Raw genomic sequence first — 14,781 nt, 5'->3', positions numbered from 1 at the left:
CCTGACGTCTGTACCTCCCCGGTTCGACACCCCCACCCGCCGGCCCTTTTAAGGACCAATATTATGGCGCCGTTGGAAGGGATCGAACCGGTGGTCGCACCAAACAGACCCAGCGCAGAGGGATACCGCCCAGCTGGAAAGCTGGGATCGGCCACATCCGCAGTCAGACGCTGGGTAAACCAGATAGGGACCAAACCCCTGGTCGTGTACGCTCCAACACTGGAGCAGCTGCCCACAACACCGACCAGAGGAGTATTCCCGCACCGGTACGATCGAGACCGGCTCGGTGGCGTCGTGGTTAGGCCATCGGTATACAGGCTGGTAGGTACTGGGTTCGGATCCCAGTCGAGGCATGGGATTTTTAATCCAGATACCGACTTCAAACCCCGAGTGAGTGCTCCGCAAGGCTCAGTGGGTAGGTGTAAACCACTTGCACCGACCAGTGATCCATAACTGGTTCAACAAAGACCATGGTTTGTGCTATCTTGCATGTGGGAAGCTTAAATAAAAGATCCCTTGCTGCTAATCGGAAAGAGTAGCCCATGTAGTGGCGACAGCGGGTTTCCTCTCAAAATCTGTGTGGTCCTTAACCATATGTCTGACGCCATATAACCGTAAATAAAATGTCGTTAAATAAAACATTTCTTTCTTTTTTCTTTCGGTACGATCGACAACAGGGCAGCTTCCATATCAACAGCGTGGAATCCCGCACCGGTACACTGAGTACCATGCTGACGATGGAGCACGACGGTGTATATCAGCAAGCATACGTGAGGGAAGGCTCCACACACCGTCAGACCCACGACATGCTACGCAGGGTGTTCGCACCAGCACTACGGGGACATCGTCAGCAGATACCAGAGAGAGAGATGCGTCACCTCCCCATCTTCGACAGCGACGCCTGAACACCGCACCAGCCCTTAAGGCTACCCTGGTTCGTATAGGTCGGTACGTAAATTTGCGTTCAATCACCAGCAACATTTCGGACATAACGCAACAAATTACTTTTTGGCTTAATTCTCCTTCTGAGAAATTTCAAAAGTATTACCGCCGCCTCTTCCGCCTCTGCCTCGGCCAGCCACAGCCGGTCTTCGGTGCTCCATGAGCCAAGTCGTAAGCGAGAAGACACCCCCCCCCCCCCCCCCCCCCCCCCCCCCCTTCCTATCTTGGACGGAAGAGCACTTGCACTTGCGTCCACGACAAGCGTGCGCTACAAAAGCTTGTTCTGAATGTGCACGTTAAACCTCATGCCCTGACCTGACCTGACATGTATAGGTTTAAATGTTTTTTTGTTTTTTTTGGACACGCCATTATTCAGATGCAAACTATAGTCGCGTACGGTATTTGATTGATTACCTTACGCGCAGGTGATGTTTTGGGGGACGATCGTGACGTATATCAAATAGCATTCGCCCATCCGTCTGATTAAATGACGTATGCTCACCTGATAGATATCAGTTCCCTGTGACTTGTATTGACCTGAACTGATTTACGTCACATAATTAGAAGATCACCTTTTTCCATTTTTTCTTTCTTGGAGAGGTGATATCGTCTAACTGACGGTGGATTGACGGATGACCACCGAACCGCGTAGAGGCGTGGTGATCATCCACCTATCCACCGTCAATTAGACGATATCACCTCGAGGAGAAGAAAGAATGGAAACTGGTGATCTCCATTGTAAAATACATTTTACCTTCTTTTATTTTATTTTCTGTACATAATATATGTTTTATTTTTAATTTTTAATTTCTTCCAATTCACCCAAATTAAAAGACCCGGCGTTTTCTATGTGTACGTCATAGGTATTTACAAACAGTGACACTTCACCGCGTATTAATACACGTAAACAACGTTACAGTATTTAAATTGACTTTCGGAGGTGGTATATCGTAGAATGAACCACTTGCAATCAGCCAATCAAAGTTCAGTCGACCGCTTGTCCCTGTCGTTCGCTAGACTGGTTTTTACGCTATACAGTAAACTAAATGACCACTTCGAGAACCAGTCAAAACAGTTAGCAAACGTTAGCAAAACTCCCCACACAAAAAAAAAACCCAGCTGGCTGAACTTGGTGCAGTCCCTGTCATGGACAGAAAACTCTGATTGTGCCCACGACAGGCGTGCTTGAACAGTTTTCTGATGGAAGCATGCCACAAATTATCCACACCCACACTTGGATCAGTGTACCAGGCGCTGTGGTGATTCAAACATGTGCGAGGTCCTACTAATATAAAGTTACGATTTAACGGGTTTTTGTGTGTGCGAGATCTAGGGTACGTAACTGAAAGACGTGTGTCCGTTTGTATCCCAAACTAGCTCCATACCTGCCACACATGTTTCTTATCGTGAGTGGCTGTTGTATAAATTTCTATACGGTACATCTTGACAAACGTTGCATGTAACACCTTTTGCCATACCATTATGTTACTATTGTGTTTTTATTGGATACCTACCTATCTACTTACTTACCTACCTACCTACCTACATCCACACATACACAAACACAAACACACATTATCACACGCACAACGCACGCACACACGCGCTATGTAAAGTACATGTCTTACTGTTTTGAACAGTCTTTCCAAAGAGAGCGAACCAGAAAATCAGCAGCTGTAACATCCGGGTCTTCAGTTTTGTTTTCATAGTAGGTTTTCTTCAATCTACAAGTTAATTGAATAATTGTGTACATTTGATCTTTTTTATACATTTAAAATGTAAATACTGTCATTGACCGAGTGAGGCAAATCCCCCACCCCCCAAAAAAACGACAACAAAAAACAAAACAAACAAACAACAACAAAAAAACACAAAAAAAACAACACACAAAACAAACAAAACAAACTCAAACAAACAAAAACAACAAAAACAAAAAACAAAAACAAAACCACCACCACCAACAAAAAAAAACCCCAAACACAAAAAGGAAAAAACAACAACAAACAAACAAAGAAACATAGAGAACAACAAAAACAGTTAGTGCCCGTCGGTGGGCCCATTGGGATATTTGTCGTTTTAGCCAATGCACCACGACTGGTATATTAAAGGCCGTGGTATGTGTTATACTGTCTGGCTGTGGGATGGTGCATATAAAAGATCCCTTGTTTTTAGTGGGAAAATGTAGCGGGTTTCCTCTCTACTAAATGTCGCAATTACCAAATGTTTGACATCCAATAGCCGATGATTATTTAATCAATGTGCTCTAGTGGTGTCGTTAAACAAAACAAACTTTATATAAATATATTTACATTGCATGATTTATGTACAGCATGTGACACTATAATAATAATAAAAACAATTCTTCAATATACCTGGAAACTACAAATACATAAAACATGTCATCAGGTGTTTGGGAGTCAGCGTGTTTATGCCCTGCAGGAATACATTATTCAAGGATCTTATTTTATACCTCCCACCCATGATTCACAGTTTCCTAAACGCGTCTAGATTTTCTGCTGTTGTGCGCGTGTGTCTGTGTGTTTTGTGCGGGCGTGTGTATCTGTGTGTGTGTGTGTGTGCGTGCGCGCGCGTGTGTATCTGTATGTGTGTGCATGTGTGTGTGTGTGTATGTCTGTGTGTGTATACATGTGTGTGTCTGTGTATGTATGTGTGTGTGTGTATCTCTCTGTGCATTTGCATGAGTACGTATGTATGTTTAATTTGTTGTGTGTAAATGTGTGCGTGCGTGCGCGCGTGTGTGTGTGTGTGTGTGTGCGTGTGTGTGTGTGTGTGTGTGTGTGTGTGTGTGTGAAATGGTAAATTTAACTTGTTGATTTTACTTTTCCGTCAGTCCCACTTTAGGCCTTCCATTTGCAGACCATTTCACTCTCTCTCTCTCTCTCTCTCTCTCTCTCTCTCTCTCTCTCTCTCTCTCTCTCTCTCTCTCTCTCTCTCTCTCTCTCTCCCTCCCTCCCTCCCTCTCTCCTCCGCTCCTCTCCTCTCTCTCTCCTCTCGCTCTCTCTCCCTCTCCTCCCTCCCTCTCTCCTCCCTCCTCCTCTCTCTCGCTCTCTCTCTCTCGTCCCTTCTCTGCTCTCTCTCTCTCTCCACCTCTCTCCACTCCTCTCTCTCTCTCTCTCTCTCTCTCTGTGTGTGTGTGTGTGTGTGTGTCTGTGTGTGTCTGTGTGTGTGTATGTCTGTGTTGTTAGTGTGTTTGTTATAGACACATGTACTGTCTTATAGTCCAGTTAGTTATGTTCAATTTTTGAATGTTTTTTTTTTTTGCTCAAGTTAATAAAATTTCGGTCATATGTTCCCATGACCTACCTGAACCAAAAATCCATTGGTAGCATTTTTTTCTGACCACTATTATGTAAGAGATTCAGAAAGGAGTTTTACCTGTAATGTTGTGGTGGTGACTGTTTATGTCTGCGAGACGCAGGTAGGAATTAATTTGTGTTTTCACCGTTCAGAATCACTCCACGATCAGAAGTCGCCCACAGTCGAGAAATTCTACTTTACCCGAGCCTGGAGTGATATTGTTGTAACAAGAGCTATATATACAAATATCAGCTGTTATCACGAGTTAGGTGTATTCAGAGCCGGTTTAAGGATCCGCGGGGCCAGTAGCACAAATAACAGCGGGTCCCCCTTCCCCGGATATATATTTTGCAAAGTGACCTGGGCAAAATACACATGACAACGTACACTTCACTGCAGGGCCCCACCGAAGCGCGGGGACCGTAGCACGTGCTACATATACTACTAGGATAAAACTACTCTGGGTTTATTGCATAGAATCATGCTGCGCTGAATCAACAGAACACGATCCAAGAATACAGGCAAATTAGTATAGCTGAATGCATAGCAACCGATGAAACCGTAATGTTTGTCTTGTTCTGCTGGCTATTCTCGTACGAGATACTCGTATTGTGTGGCGTCACCTTTATATGCATTTTATTTACATGCAAATACACAAATAACACGTAGCACGGACATCGATATACCAGTCGTGGAGCACGGGCAGTGTCTGTCGCAACTTGTGTTAACAATCACTCTACACAACAAGATAGGCGCCTTATCCATAAACGTAATTAAGTCAACATGTAATACGTGTCTACCTATTTAAAACATCTATTCACACGTAGTGGAGAATGTACGGGAAAGTGAGAATTAGATTAAATCACGAGCGAGTTAATGTTTTTGTATGTGCGTGGTATTTCTTCTCTCTTCTCTCTCCCTCCATCCCCCTCCTCTTCCTCTCCTCCTCTCCCTCTCCTTCCTCTCCCTCCTCCTACTCTCTCTCTGTGTGGTCGTTCTTTCCCTTTCCCCCAACTATCCCCTTCTCTTGTCTCCTCTCATCTCTCTCTCCTCTCCCTCTCCTCCACTTTCCGGGTTTGTCTCTCTCTCCCCTCTCTCTCTCTCTCTCTCTCTCTCCGTCTCTCCTCTCTCCTCTCTCCATCTCTCTTTCTCTTCTCTCTCTCTCTGTGTCATCTCAATGTGTGTGTCTCTCTCTTGTGGAAAGTGTTTGTGTGTGTGTGTCCGATATCATCTCGAGAGAGGGGGGAAGGGGAACAAAGGGGGAGTATCTCTGTGTGTGTCCTCTGTATATGTGTCTGTATCTCTCACTCTCTCGTCCTCTCTCTCCTCTCTCTCTCCCTTCCCTGTCTCTCTCATCTCTCCCCCTCTCTCTCTCTCCTCTCTCTCTCTCCTCTCTCTCACTCTCTCTCTCTCATCTCCTCCTCCCTCTCTCTCTCTCTCCTCAGCTCTCTCTCCTCTCCCTCTCCCCTCTCTCCTCCTCCTCTCCCCTCTCTCTCTCTCTCTCCGTCTGTGTATATACACACATGTATGTATGAGTATGCATCTAGCACTGCCTTACTGAGAACGGAGTTTCCGGAAACAACATATCGGTTTACCTGTAATGTTGTGGTCGTGACTGTTTATGTCTGCGAGACGCAGGTAGGAATTAATTTGTGTTTTCACCTTTCAGAACAACTTCACGATCAGAAGTCGCCCACAGTCGAGAAAGTTAGTGTGGCATTAAAGGGACATTCCTGAGTTTTCTGCAATTTTTAAGATGTTATCGACTAACAGATTTTTAACGATTTTAATTACATCAACTATATTTTTCTGCATACAATATTAGTGGCTGTATATTAAACGTGTTTCTGATCGTTCTAATATTTGTACCAGGTTAAATTTCATTTTATTTCCTAAATATTCGGGGTTTTTCGTATGTACGAAATTATTTGAAGACAAAATCCAGTTTGGGTTTCTTACAAATATTAAGACGAACAGAAACACATTGAATATACAGACACTGATATCCTAAACAAGAAAATATATTTAATATGTAAGTTTAATCGTAGAATATTTTATTAGTCGGAAAAATCTTACAATGCAGCAAACTCAGGAATGTCCCTTTAATTAAAATCTACTTTACCCGAGCTCGGAGTGATGTCGTTTTAACGAGGGCTGTGCATAAATATAGATTCAAATACCAGCTCTAGTATCACGATTTGGACTTATCGTGTATAAGCAAGCTGCGCTGAAGAAACAAAACACCACCCAAGCATATAGGCAAATTAGATGATGATGATGATAATGAAGAAGAAGAAGAAGAAGATGATGATGATGGTGATGACGATGATAATGAAGAAGACGAAGATGATGGTGATGATGATGATGGTGATGATGGTAATGATGATGGTGATGATGGTAATGATGATGATGATGATTATGGTGATGATGATGATGGTGATGATGATGGTGATGATGGTAATGATGATGATGATGATTATGGTGATGATGATGATGGTGATGATGATGGTGATGATGATGGTGATGATGATGATGATTATGGTGGTGATGATTATGATGATGACGATTATGGTGATGATGATGGTGATGATGATGATGAGCGTACAAGACAGGGGACGGAGGTGGGGGGGGGATTGACCCCCTGGCGACCGCCTGCAATTGAGTGAAGCAAAAGCTCAAATTCGGGTCATGTATTTCCCCCATTCTAATAAAAATCTACCAAAAATCTCATCAATTTTCCAATTCTTAATTTTGTAATCCATGAAAAAAATGCGTATTGTTTGGCAAACCCTCTAGAGCTAATCTATGGTATTTATGTTTGCAACCCTATTAGCTCTATGCTATGATTAAATGATTTTGTTTCCAGATTCGGGCATTTTCGTTTAATAATCGGACAAAAGCAAGGCCTAATGTTGTCCCATGCCCCCCCCCCCCCCCCACCCCCCCCCCCCCCCCAGAAAGGGGCGCCCGTACACCCGTAAATTTTAAGCAGTGGGTTGTTGGCATTAAGGTAGCACTAATCCAAATAACATCCGGCTGGGTCAAAGTTCGAGGTACACCTAACGTTTGATAGAGCAGTTAATAGCACAAGTCCTGTCATTGGTAATGAATGCAATGTTATTTCATCTAGTACCACTGTGTATGGGGTACCTGTAGAAACAAGTATCAAACATTTCTGCGAAATTAGCTGTAAAAACATTCAGTTATATCGAAATGGAAAGAAAGAAATGTTTTATTTAACGACGCACTAAACACATTTTATTTACGGTTATATGGCGTCAGACATATGGTTGAGGACCACACATAGTTTGAGAGGAAACCCGCTGTCGCCACTACATGGACTACTCTTTCCGATTAGCAGCAAGGGATCTTTTATTTGCGCTTCCCACAGGCAGGATAGCACAAACCATGGCCTTTGTTGAACCAGTTATGGATCACTGGTCGGTGCAAGTGATTTACACTACCCATTGAGCCTTGCGGAGCACTCACTCAGGGTTTGGAGTCGGTATCTGGATTAAAAATCCCATGCCTCGACTGGGATCCGAACCCAGTACCTACCAGCCTGTAGACCGATAGCCTAACCACGACGCCACCGAGACCGGTATATCGAAATGGAGGCATGAAAAGTTCCATTTGTCTCCAGCTAAGCAAAGAGGGCACTTCTAACTTAAAGAGGGCGGGACGTAGCCCAGTGGTCAATCGCCTGCTTGATGTGCGGTCGGTCTGGGATCGATCCCCATCGGTAGACCCATTGGACTATTTCTCCTGCCAGTGCACTACAACTGGTATATCAAAAATCCTGGTATGTGCTATCCTAGCTGTAGGATGGTGCATATAAAATATCCCTTGATACTGATGGAAAGAATGTAGCGGGTTTCCTTTCTAAAACTATATGTCAGAATTACCAAATGTTTGACATCCAATAGCCGATGATTAATAAATCAATGTGTTCTAGTGGTGTCTTTAAACAAAACAAACCAAAATTCTAACTTAAAATAAACACTTATTATTATTTTACGGTGGGTGGGGTGGGCAAGGACCTTTGCCTCCCAACTTTAGAAAAGACAAAATAAAAATATTTGAACAGAGCAAACGACCGTACCGAGTACAGTATAGACACACTGACATACTAATAGACATGGTGTTTTTATCGATCATTAAATATTAACCAACATACTGTCATATCAACGAGATGCTGAGAATCGGCGTTTTAATGCTGTGTGACCTTATCTACTGTGGGGACCGGCCTCGGTGGCGTCGTGGCAGGCCATCGGTCTACAGGCTGGTAGGTACTGGGTTCGGATCCCAGTCGAGGCATGGGATTTTTAATCCAGATACCGACTCCAAACCCTGAGTGAGTGCTCCGCAAGGCTCAATGGGTAGGTGTAAACCACTTGCACCGACCAGTGATCCATAACTGGTTCAACAAAGGCCATGGTTTGTGCTATCCTGCCTGTGGGGAGCGCAAATAAAAGATCCCTTGCTGCCAATCGGAAGAGTAGCCCATGTAATGGCGACAGCGGGTTTCCTCTCAAAATCTGTGTGGTCCTTAACCATATGTCTGACGCCATATAACCGTAAATAAAATGTGTTGAGTGCGTCGTTAAATAAAACATTTCTTTCTTTTTATCTACTGTGGAGGCGGGATGTAGCACAGTGTTAAAGCGTGATGCGCGGTCGGTCTAGGATCGATCCCCGCCGATGGACCCATTGGGCTATTTCTCGTTTCAGCCAGTGCTCCCCACAAATGGTGTAACAAAGACCGTGGCATATACTATCCTGTCTGTGGGATGGTGCATTTAAAAGATCCCTTGCTACTAATCGAAAAAAGTAGGCCATGAAGTGGCGACAGCGGGTTTCCTATCTCAATGGTCCTTAACCATATGTCCGACTCCATATAACCGTAAATAAAATGGGTTGAGTGTGTCGTTAAATGCAACATTTCCTTCCTTCATATCAACGAGATGCCGAGAACCGGTGTTTTAATGTTGTGTGGTCGTACCTATTGTGACACGGTTCACCGACTCGCAGTTATTCTGTAAATCTGATATCGCTACACGAATAACCCTTGAATGTCTTCAGTTACCATAAATTGCCAGTGTTGACGAAGTTGCAGTGTGTAATAAACGTGTGTTGTGTTCTGTTTATAAGCGTTATTTGTTTATTATAGGTGTAGTCCGTTGTCTGATAAACGGAGAACAACAGTACCTTGAGACCGTGGCAAGGAGCCACGGTAAACAAAGTAATACAAAACGCTACGTCACAACTGACCTCCGGGGATTTATACGAGTTTGATTGTTCACTCCCATATTAGGTTTTAGTGATGTTTTCAAGCTGACGTCAGAACTATTATTAAACATGTCTTATACATTAGCTCCATACATGTATTGAATATAGAGTGGGGAAGATGTTTTTTATTATGATGGATTGGAGAATGGGTGGGCAGATGGGTAGGTTCATTGCGATTTAGATGTGGTTTCCTTCCATTGTCTTGATAAATGACGTATTTAATCAGCTAAAGGCTACATATTTCTTAAATATGTTTGGAAGGAAGGAAGGTATTTTTTTTATTTAACGACGCACTCAACACAATGTCATTTTATTTACGGTTATATGGCGTCGGACATATGGTTAAGGACCGCACAGATATTGAGAGAGAAAACCCGCTGTCGCCACTTCATGGGCTACTCTTTTTCGATTAGCAGCTTTTATATGCACTATCCCATAGACAGGATAGCACATACCACGGCCTTTGATGTACCAGTCGGGGTGCACTGGCTGGAGCGAGAAATAGCCGAATGGGCCCACCGACGGGGATCGATCCCAAACCGACGCCTCATTAAGCGGACGCTGTACCACTAGGCTAAATATGTTTGGAATGACATGATCTCACTTAATCAGTCTTGGACAAACTATGTCTAAGTTTGAACTTGTGTCCACAACATGCGAGCTTGAACATTTCTCTGATGGAAGCATGTCGAAAGTTACCAAAACCATCATAATGGAATCAATTTCTAAAAGTAGTACGGTATAACTGCACGTCAGATATGAATATAAATGCCCACACACATGTACACAAAAACTATTGAAATACGAGATTACAATTAAAATCACCGGCCTCGGTGGCGTCGTGGTTAGGCTGGTAGGTACTGGGTTCGGATCCCAGTCAAGGCATGGGATTTTTAATCCAGATACCGACTCTAAACCCTGAATGAGTGCTCTGCAAGGCTCAATGGGTAGGTGTAAACCACTTGCACCGACCAGTGATCCATAACTGGTTCAACAAAGGCCATGGTTTGTGCTATCCTGCCTGTGGGAAGCGCAAATAAAAGATCCCTTCCTGCTAATCGGAAAGAGTAGCCCATGAAGTGGCGACAGCGGGTTTCCTCTCAAAATCTGTGTGGTCCTTAACCATATGTCTGACACCATATAACCGTAAATAAAATGTTTTGAGTGCGTTGTTAAAAAAACACATTATTTTCTTTTACTATTAAAATCACCAGTTGTTTCTCTGATACGCATCGTCAAATGAAACGGTGATTGAAACAGTTTGTTTTGTTTAACGACACCACTAGAGCACATTGAGTAATTAATGATCGGCTATTGGATGTCAAACATTTAGTAATTTAGATATGTCTTAGCGAGAAAAGCAGCTACATTTTTCCATTAGTAGCAAGGGATCTTTTATATGCACCATCCCACAGACAAGATAACACATACAACAGCCTTTGATATACCAGTCGTGGTGCATTGGCTGGAACGAGAAATAGCCCAAATGGGCCCACCGACGGGGATCGATCCTAGACTGACCGCGTATCAGGCGAGCGCTTTAACACTGGGTTACGTCCCGCCCGGTTCATTTAATAACGTTTTTTCCTGAAATATACAGGGGCTTTAAAATGAGTGCGTGACCTTTGTTTGCCTAAATTTCGAATCTACTCTGCACCATTACTTTTTGAAAAATAGTAAGTGTTCAGTAATAACATATGCATCCAACGGAGCATTTTATTGTCGAAATAAGTGAATGCATTAAGATGATAGAGACAGTAAGTGGGGGGAGAGAGCGAGAGAGAGAGAGAGAGAGAGAGAGAGAGAGAGAGAGAGAGAGAGAGAGAGAGAGAGAGAGAGAGAGAGAGAGAGAGAGAGAGAGATAAGAGAGAGAGAGAGAGGGAGGGAGGGAGGAAACAGAGAGGGAGAGAGAGAGAGAGAGAGAGAGAGAGAGAGAGAGAGAGAGAGAGAGAGAGAGAGACAGAGAGAGAGAGAGAGAGAGAGAGAGAGAGAGAGAGAGAGGGAGGGAGAGGACAGAGAGAGAGAGAGAGATAGAGAGAGAGAGAGGGAGGGAAGTAGGGAGAGAAGATGCGAGAAGAGGGAGAAGGGAGAGAGAGAAAGAGAGGGAGAGAGAGAGAGAGAGAGCGAGAGAAGAGTAGAGACAGAGAGAGAGGACAGAGAGAAAGAAAGAGAGAGAGAGAGTGAGATAGAGAGGGATGGATGGTTGGATATGGGAAGAGACGGAAAAAGACATAAAGATAAAGAGAGACATGAATGCAAAGAGAGGGAGTTAACACAGATATAAGGAGGAATGAATGGATGGTGAGGAGAGAGCGACGTAAAGATAAAGAGAGATGTAGATAGAGAGACAGAGAGAGCGCAAGACACACATGCATATGTATTTAGTATTTCCACCCTGGAGGCAGTTATAATGGGTATGGGAACTCTTTTTTACGTGTCCCTATCCAAAAGTAGATGCAGGCACGCCCATCCCTGATCCGACCTCTGACCTCTGGTAGTTATAAACACAAGTTTTCATTTCATTTAAATTTTAAAACATTTTCAAAGCAATTTTATTCAATGTTTCTTTTACAATAATACTTTAAATGTAACGTATCATTTCAGTCATAAAAGAGCTCTAACCAACGGAAAACACACACAATGGAATGAATGAATGAATGAATGAATGTTTAACGACACTTTGTGCAAAGCACACAATGGCTGCACAGTCAGAAATCTTATCGGTGATTCAATATATTAACATTCTTGGAAAACAGTCTCAGTTACGGATATGCCATTGTAACTAGGAGAGGAACTCGTGAGCTGAAAAATGTGTGTGTGTGTGTATGTGTGTGTGTGTGTGTGTGTGTAATCGTCATGTGCACGTGCACCACACACAATGTGCATGAGCAACAGTGTTCAATCAATAGAGGAATCGTGGTTTGTTACTGTAAATGGCTGTTTAAAATAGCTTTGACAGTTTAGATTTTTCCCCCTCCTCAAGATTGTAAATTATTATTCACACGCATGACATTAAGTATTCAGGCTAACGAATGTTTTGCTGAAACGCTTGACCAGAGTCATGTGAAAACCACAACAGTTTAACCCCTCCTCAAAAAGCACAACACATACAGTGGACATACAGGGGGGAGAGGGGGTGGGGGGGGGAGAGTAGAGAGAGAGATAGAGAGAGAGAGAGAGAGAGAGAGAGAGAGAAAAGAGAGAGATGCCAAGGGAGGAAATGTTTTATAGTTTAACGACAAAGCAAGACACACTCACACAACGGACTGACGCCATATAGTTTAGGACAGATTTTATAGACTGAAACCCCTGGGGGGGCTGACGCCATATATTTAACGGACCAGACGAACCAGCGGATATTGAGGAAACCCGCTGCCACCACTTCATGGGCTAGACTCTTTTTCGATTAGCAGCAAGGGATCTTTTATATGCACTATCGCACAAAGAGAGAGACAGAGGCAGAGAGAGATCAAGGTAGAGAGAGAGAGAGAGAGAGAGAGAGAGAGAGAGAGAGAGAGAGAGAGAGAGAGAGAGAGAGAGAGAGAGAGAGAGAGAGAGAGAGAGAGAGAGAGAGAGAGAGAGACAGAGACAGAGACAGAGAGGGAGACAGAAAGGGAGACAGAGACAGACAGACAGAGAGAGAGAGAGAGAGAGAGAGAGAGAGAGAGAGAGAGAGAGAGAGAGAGAGAGAGAGAGAGAGAGAGAGAGATGTATAGACAGAGCAAGAGCGACGGAGAGTGAAAGAGGCAAAGACAAAAGAAGAGAATAGAGATAGAGAGCGAGAGAGAGAGAGAGAGGGGGGGAGAGAGAGAGAGAGAGAGAGAGAGAGAGAGAACATAGAGAGACAGAGACAAGAGATCTAGAGAGATGGAGAGTAGAGAATGAGAGAGAGATAAGAAAAAGAGGACAGACAGAACATCAGACAGAGTGATAGAGGAGAGAAAGTCGAGAGAGAGAGACATAGAGAGAGAAAACAGAGAGAAGAGAGAAGAGATACAGATGTAGAGAGAGAGAGAGAGACAGAGATAGAGAGAGAGAGAAAGTGAGAGATAGAGAGATAGAGAGGAGAGAGAAAAGAGAGAGAGAGAGAGGGAGAGGGGGGAGAGAGAGAGAGAGAGATAGAGTAGAGAGAGAGGGGGGGAGGGAAGCCGAGGGCGAGGGAGTAGAGAGAGATAGAGATAGGAGAGAGAGAGAGAGAGAGAAAAAAGAGAGGAGAGAGAGAGAGAGAGAGAGAGAGAGAGAGAAGAGAGAGGGTGCCAAGGAAGGAAATGTTTTATTTAATGACACACTCAACACATTTTATATACGGCTGACGCCACATAGTTAAGGACCAGACGGATATTAAGGAAACCCGCTGCCACCACTTCATGGGCTAGACTCTTTTTCGATTAGCAGCAAGGGATCTTTTATATGCACTATCGCACAAAGAGAGAGACAGATAGTGACAGAGAGGAAGAGAGAGAGAGAGAGAGAGAGAGAGAGAGAGAGAGAGAGAGAGAGAGAGAGAGAGAGAGAAGAGAGAGAGAGAGAGAGAGAGAGAGAAATCTATAAAGAGGGAAAGAGGAAAGAGGGAAATAAATAAACAGACGAAGCAATCGGTTTTTTCCTTTGGTGTTAATAGTCTTTTTCCTGCTTAGCTAAAATCCAAGACAATAACACAAATCATTGACTACTACTATGAACATAGAATAGACGACACCACACAACACTCTATATAAAACAATACAGAGAAACAATAATATTTGTGAACTGAGAACAGAGTATGCAAGCTAGCTACATACCTGGGGCCAGCCTAGTTCGGACTAACCGACACGATCAAGTGTTAGTTGATATCGGTGAGCTCCGTCTATATCCGTCTAGATCCGTATGAGGAAATATTTTTATGGTATTGTCACCGCTCTCGTGACTGACCCGAGGAGGTGTAACGTCATACGGGTTTACAAAAATGCACAGTGGAGTCGGTCGCAACCGAACACGACCCGCAATCTCCGAACACAGGCGTCCTTAAACTGATTCTTGTCTGCTGACTTTAAAGTTTGCTTTGTTTAGACACCAACAGGACCGTACACTCCGAGAGGCGGGGTGTGTGGAGGTGGTGGGGGGGGGGGTGGGGTGTGGGTGGGGGGTGGGGTGGGGGGGTGGGGCGGGGGTGGGGGTGGGGGTGGGGTTGGAGGTTTAGGGGGAATAGGGGGAATAGGGGGTGCGGGGGGGGGGTTACAGGTTGCCCGCCCC

The 14,781-nt window shown here is 44.0% G+C and overlaps 1 protein-coding gene across 2 annotated transcripts in view; it reads right to left on the bottom strand.

Moving 5' to 3' along the window:
• LOC121385587 overlaps positions 1 to 14,454 on the bottom strand; it is a 32,809-nt gene extending 18,355 nt beyond the window's left edge. The window contains exons 1-2 of one of the 2 annotated variants that reach the window (XM_041516325.1): positions 14,331 to 14,454; positions 2,571 to 2,666 (exon numbers count right to left, since the gene is read on the bottom strand). In XM_041516325.1, the coding sequence (XP_041372259.1) occupies positions 2,571 to 2,649 (79 nt within the window). In that variant the 5' untranslated portion in view covers positions 2,650 to 2,666; positions 14,331 to 14,454. Of the gene's footprint in view, positions 1 to 2,570; positions 2,800 to 14,330 lie in introns of those variants that run through there. The other variant, XM_041516326.1, reaches the window with a different exon arrangement.
• Positions 14,455 to 14,781: the final 327 nt, after the last annotated feature.

The sequence above is a fragment of the Gigantopelta aegis genome, chromosome 11, assembly GCF_016097555.1.
Source record: "Gigantopelta aegis isolate Gae_Host chromosome 11, Gae_host_genome, whole genome shotgun sequence".
NCBI classification, from domain to species: domain Eukaryota; kingdom Metazoa; phylum Mollusca; class Gastropoda; order Neomphalida; family Peltospiridae; genus Gigantopelta; species Gigantopelta aegis.
Note: the sequence above shows the minus strand (reverse complement) of the source record. Positions and strands in the feature narration are given on the sequence as shown.